Below are 6998 nucleotides of genomic sequence, written 5' to 3'. Positions count from 1 at the left end.
ACACCATCAGCATCGAATTATTAAATACAACACGTCTATGAGACACACAGCATGATTATTTACAACAGTTCTCTGAGACACACAGCATGATTATTATACAGCAGTCCTGAGAGACACACAGCAATGAATTTATAGTACTAGGCAACACAGATTTGCAACAGTCTTGAGACACACAGCATGATTTAATTATACACAGTCAATAACACCTAGATAATTACACAGCTAGCAGACAAGATGATTATTATAACAGCAGTCAGGCAACAGTGATATATGACAACAGTCTAGAGACACCCAATGATTATACAACAGTCGAACCAACAGCTATTATTACGGTTATCACGTCTAGTTGCTCTAGATGGAGCAGTGAACCCCAGTGTTGGGCCTAGTTTTGCTCTTGATGGAGCAGTGAACGCCCAGTGTTATGGGCCTAGTTCTGCTTTAGATGGAGCAGTGAACCCCAGTGTTATGGGCCTAGTTTCTGCTCTAGATGGAGCAGTGAACCCCAGTGTTATGGGCCCTAGTTCTGCTCTAGATGGAGCAAGTGAACCCCAGTGTTATGGGCCTAGTTCTGCTCTAGATGGAGCAAGTGAACCCCAGTGTTATGGGCCTAGTTTCTGCTCTAGATGGAGCAGTGCACATATATCTAGATGGAGCAGTGAACCCCAGTGTTATGGGCCTAGTTCTGCTCTAGATGGAGCAGTGAACCCCAGTGTTATGGGCCTAGTTCTGCTCTAGATAAAGACACTGGGATTCACTTCTCTGTCTGTCTTTTGACATCTGTTTAACACAGTAGTTCCTAATTACAGAAGTAGCTGACAACACTGGCATTACCCCTGGAAATACTACAAGAGCAGAGTGAACTGGCTTTTGTCCCAGCCCAGCACTATACAAGCTGATTCAACTTCTTATTAGAAGAATCAGTGTAGTACTATGAATGGACAGCCATGAATAACTCATATCCACAAGACTGTGACTCACAGCCCAGAGAAATACCAAAATAACCTATAAACTAGTACTAGGCCTAGTGCCCAGCATGAAAACGCCAGAATTAAAGGTGCACTATAGAGAAGAGAATCATTGTACCATCTAAAAAATATATTTTCCATAAYCCAAAAYATTGTATTTTCAAGTGTTTGAAACTGGTGTACAAAACCGAAAGACGCAAAAACTAAACTTAAGACCGGGAAGCATAAAAATAAGCATAAAAATTAGCATAAAAATAAGCATAAAAATAAGCATATAAATAGCTCACAGAACAGATCTACCGCTTCTTAGAGACTTGCTTTCAATAAGAATGACAGATCTATATCAAACATTTCTATGTGAATTTGATCAGGTCACCCAAAGCGTTACATATCGCAGCTTTAAAGGGCGAACAGGCATAGTGTCCTATAAACAAAATTTGAGGGAACTAAAATAATACCATGAAGAGGTGGAGGAAGAGGAGTAGGATGAAGGTGTACTTACTGCAGATATGACTGCCAGTTGACCTTGTTGGCTCGCACCTCAGCTGCCTTGGCAGCGATGATGTTGGTGGGCACTGCAGCGTCCACCGCTCCGCGGATATCCATCCTGATACACCTGTAGGATACCTCTCTGGACTAGAATGAATAACTACCTGGAAGGAGACAGGTGGGTTTGATTGATAAATAATACCCCGTCTCAAATCAACACACATATATACATACAAACATAGCGAGATTTTGCATCATTCATTTTTCATAATAGCCTAATTCTGCAGATGAGAGCAGTTTGTTAAAGCATGCCAGGAATTAATAACCAACTCTGTAACCAGATCAGATGCTAATTTGTTCATCACCATCAGCTGCTTCTGCTAACGCAACATTACCCAGTAGCTAGCTAGCCCAACTCAGGTCATAGCTAGCAAACTTGGCCAATGCAATGTCAATAACGTTACTGCTCCAACATGACAGAACATGTGTATTATTTTGTTACAACGACAGCACTTGTCAACAAATACTGAAATGAGTGTTGTTACTGAATGCGTTTGAGTCGTCTCGCCAGCTAAGTTAGCTAACTGGCTAATGTCAATACCATGGTGCAAGCTAACGATAGCTTCATTTAGCATCAATGCCTAAACATTCTAACGATATAACACACAATAAGGAACCTATAATCTCATAGAAACATTCCAATACAATTTTCCTACCGTTAAAACACACAAGCCAAATAGAGTATTAATTGATGTGGTTTAAAATCAAAAGGCCATTGGTATCTCTCCGCTAACAACTACTATGTGATACTGTCAGCAGGAAGCCCTGAAATCCAGTCAGCTGTCCTCGGCCCTTCAATGACGCTTTACATCGTCACATCTAGTTCTGCTTTTATGCAAATTATTTACTTAAAAATCATACAATGTGATTTTCTGGATTTTTGTTTTAGATTCCGTCTCTCACAGTTGAAGTGTACCTATGATAAAAAATACAGACCTCTACATGCTTTGTAATTAGGAAAACCTGCAAAATCGGCAGTGTATCAAATACTTCTTCTCCCCACTGTATATACATACCTATATAGACATACCTATACACATATATACATACCTATATAGCCATACATATACACACAATACTATATAGACATGCACATATATACATACCTATAAGACATACACATATATACACGCAATACTATAATAGGACATAACCAATAACACACATACATATAACACCTATATAGACCTACAATACACACACATACCTATATAGACTACCTATTAGACATACATCACCACATATACACATACACAGTCCTATATAGACATGCATACACACTTATAACATACACATACCTATATAGACATGCATATCACCACAACATATTTATATAGACATGCTATATACATATATACATATACATACTATATGACATACACATAAATACCTACATAGACATACATATATACATATCGTATTAGACATACATATACACATAATACACACACATACTATATACACATATATTACCAGCACTACTATATACACATTATACAACACATACCTATATACACACATATATACACCCATCATACTACTATACATACACATAATACCTACATAGACATACATACCTACATAGACATACATATAAATAGACTACACATAGAATACCTACATAGACATACCATAGTAATACATAACTTTACACATTTTTATATACATACACATACAGGTACATATATAGATATACATACTTTTGTTTAGAATATACCTTTTTTATTCCCCAAACCCTACCACCCTTCCCCCAATTGGAGTAAACTAATAAACAATAACACTTAGGCTTCTACCTTCAGTTTATACATCTTATACACATTTTACAGACACAATCTATTTCACAATAGTTATATTTTGTTTGTTTTTAGTCCTTCCTCTATTTCTGATGTAAATTCCGTTTGATTTCTATTTGTAACTGTGCTATTTCACAAAATGTCTGAACCTATATACATTTTACAGACCCCATATGTTTTACATTGTTTATCTTGTTATTAGTCCCACCCTTCAGATCCATTCAACCCCTCCCATCTATCTGTTAACACCATCCATATTGGATTTCTATTTGCCATATATTTTTTAACTGTGCTGTGATGCTTGACAAAAGTACTGAACCTTTCTATTCTCATAGCTTCTACAGATTGTAAATTTAAAATAAATAAATTCTAAAATAATAATTACTTTATTGATTGATTGACTATGGCTTTTCAAATCCCCCAGTATTGCTATCTGCAGCGTTAGTTCTCGGCAAATGTTGCAATTCTTCAGCCATTCCTGGACCTGTGACCAAAAACGAGCTACATATGGACAATACCAAAATAAATGATCCAATGACTCTGCCTCCTCACAGCAAAATCTGCAGAGCTGGGAAGATTGTATCCCCCATATATATATAACATTCTATTGGTTGCAATAATTTTGAATAGTAATTTAAATTGAAAAATTCAAAGTTTTGAATCCGGTGTTGTTTTACGTATCAATTCATAAACCATGTGCCATGGAATGGGTACATCGAAAATCTCTTCCCAACTATTTAGCCATTTATATGGCACAGCTGTCAGGTTTTTGGTCCTTAAATGAAATTGGTATATGTTTTTATTTATCACACTTTTCTTTAACCATTTATGTTCTTTAACACAGGGCCGACATACAAGTTCCTTACTTTTTCCCCCTTTCCCTACTTGCTGCAATTAGTTGGTTGAAATTTTGGGTAGAGCAGACATTTCCATATGTGACATTACTCCACCAGTCCTGTTTATGATATTCATACACAAAAATGATACCTTTTATAAACATTTCTTAGAAAAATATATATATTTTTTCAATTAGTATATTTGAGTTTAACCACAATATTTGTTGTACTATTTGTTCCGTCCTTTCAGGTGGATTAAACTGAAATTGCAACCAACTTTCTAAGGCTTGTTTAAAACATTTTGGAGATGATTTCCTTTTCAAACAACCGAAAGTGAGCAGGTGTAATCTGAATAACGGGAAAAAGGCCATTCTTGAACATAGGATGAGACATTCCTACCAATTTACTAGAGAACCAGTTTGGATTTAAGTATAACTTTTGAATGACTGATGCCTTTAGTGAGAGGTCTAATGCTTTAATATTTAACCATTTCTGCCCTACGAATTCATATTCGTTATATAAATAGGCCCTTTTAATTTTGTCTGGCTTGCCATTCCAAATAAAATTTAATATTTTTTGTTCATATAATTTCAAAAGCAGGTCACTAGGTGTAGGCAAAACCATAAGCAAAAAGGTAAACTGATTTTTTTCCACAAATAGACAGGTATTTTCCTTTCCATGGTAGCAAGATCTTATCTGTTTTTGCAAACTTTCTATAAAAATGTATTGGAGTGAGATCATTTCTTTCTTTTGGGATTTGTAGACCGAGTATGTCCACATCTCCGTCAGACCATTTAATTGGTAAACTACACGGTAATGTAAAATGTATTTTTTTGTGATCAAATACGTAATATAGTACACTTATCATAATTTGGTTTTAATCCAGAGAGGATAGCAAAAGTATCTAGATTCTCTATGAGGTGGTGGAGAGATTCTAATGGTGGTTTTAAAGAAAACATGAATCATCAGCTTACAATGACACCTTAGTTTTTAAGCCACGGATTTCTGATCCCTTAATATTATTGTTTGATCTAATTTTAACAGCTAACATTTCGATGGCAATAATAAATAGATATGCCGATAGTGGACAACCTTGTTTTACTCCTCTAGATAGTTTTAAACTTTCTGAGATGTAGCCATTATTTATTATACCTTGGGTTACTATACATAACTTTATCCCATTATATAAGAGATTCCCCACAATTGAAATATTCTAGGCATTTATATATAAACTCCAGTCGTACTTTATCAAAAGCCTTTTCAAAATCAGCTATGAAAACCAGGCCTGGTTTCCCCGATATTTCATAGTATTCTATTGTTTCCAGTACTTGTCTTATATTATCTCCAATGTATCGTAAGAAAACCTGTCTGATTAGGATGAATAATATCTGACAATACTTTTTCAATTCTATGCGCCAAGCATTTTGCTAGGATTTTTGCATCACAACACTGAAGTGTAAGAGGCCTCCAATTTTTTAAATGGACTGGATCTTTATATATACCACTTGGGTCCTGTGTCAGTAATAATGATATCAGACCTTCTTGTTGCGTGTCTGATAATCTACCGGTTATATAGGAGTGGTTAAAACATGCTAATAATGGTGCTCTGAGTATATCTAAGTGTTGTATACTTCCACTGGTATGCCATCCATCCCTGGAGTTTGGTATTATTGGAGCTGATTAAGGCCAGGTGTCTGGCGGAGTGCCACGAGCATCACTCAGGCACGCCCCGTGAGAGGTTAGCTGCGTTTCCATCGCATTTCTTCGACAAAGGAATTCTCCGGTTGAAACATATTGAAGATTTATGTTAAACAACATCCATAAGATTGATTCTATACATCGTTTGATACGATTTCTACGAACTGTAATGGAATTTTTTACTTTTCGTGTGGCCTGCCGCTGAGTCACAATCCCATGCATTTTTTTTTGGGGGAAATTTTGGAACTTAAGACGTAGCCAAAACAATAAAGAGTATTTGGACATATTATAGGGACGATCATCGAACAAATAACAAACATTTATTGTGGAAAAACTGGATTTCCGTGCGGAGGCATTTCTGATGAAGGGATCATCACAACTGTAACATGTCCCAATCTTTCTCAATGCTATTTCTTGAGTTCTGTTGACTGACTTCTACTTCGTTTTGACTCTCTGTTTCCGATTTTTTTCCCTAAAATAATGCTCGCTATAAATTACCCACTCTGTACAGAAAGATGCATGTGAAGGCCCAAAATTACAGAGGAGGGAACTTCCTTGATGCAATACAACCCCTTAAGTCCTGGGAAAACTTCCCAGGGCTGGATGGCGCATAACCAGTTGCAAGCGCCCTATGACCAAACTCCAGGGCTGGATGGCATTACAATCTGGAGGTCATACCAACAACTCCAGGGCTGCGATGGCTGCTCGCTGCCATACCAGTGGAAGCGGTATTACCCAAACTCCAGGGCTGGAATGCATACCATGGAAGCGGTCTATACAAAACTCCAGGGCGCATGGCACTGGCCATACCCAGTGCCGAAGATCACACCCAAACATCAGGATGGATGGCATACCAGTGGAAGTATACCAAACTCCAGGGATGGATGGTACGTAACCAGTTGAAAGTCTAGTATACCAAACTCCAGGGTATTGTGGCCTCATTGTACCAGTGGAAAGTATTATAAACACTTGATACGATCTATACTCAGTTCAGTAGACACTATGTATTAGGTGACATGTTTTAACCACTCCATATATAACCGTATAGTATTATTCAGACACGCAAACAAGGAAGGCTCTGATATCATTTATTAGCGACACAGACCCAGTGGTATATATAAAGATCCAGTCCATTTTAAAAAAATTTGGGATAGGGG

The 6998-nt window shown here is 37.0% G+C and overlaps 1 protein-coding gene across 3 annotated transcripts in view; it reads right to left on the bottom strand.

Moving 5' to 3' along the window:
- The window catches only part of atp6v1h (ATPase H+ transporting V1 subunit H), a 60226-nt gene extending 57913 nt beyond the window's left edge, over positions 1–2313 (bottom strand). For 2 of the 3 annotated variants that reach the window (XM_024139457.2, XM_070439624.1), the window contains exons 1-2: positions 2171–2313; positions 1468–1618 (exon numbers count right to left, since the gene is read on the bottom strand). In XM_024139457.2, the coding sequence (XP_023995225.2) occupies positions 1468–1571 (104 nt within the window). In that variant the 5' untranslated portion in view covers positions 1572–1618; positions 2171–2313. The remainder of the gene's footprint in view (positions 1–1467; positions 1619–2170) is intronic. The other variant, XM_070439623.1, reaches the window with a different exon arrangement.
- Between the last annotated feature and the right edge of the window lie 4685 nt (positions 2314–6998).

Source organism: Salvelinus sp. IW2-2015, unplaced genomic scaffold, assembly GCF_002910315.2.
Source record: "Salvelinus sp. IW2-2015 unplaced genomic scaffold, ASM291031v2 Un_scaffold1807, whole genome shotgun sequence".
Classification (NCBI taxonomy): domain Eukaryota; kingdom Metazoa; phylum Chordata; class Actinopteri; order Salmoniformes; family Salmonidae; genus Salvelinus; species Salvelinus sp. IW2-2015.
The sequence above is the reverse complement of the archived record's forward strand: the minus strand, read 5'-3'. Positions and strand labels throughout refer to the sequence as shown.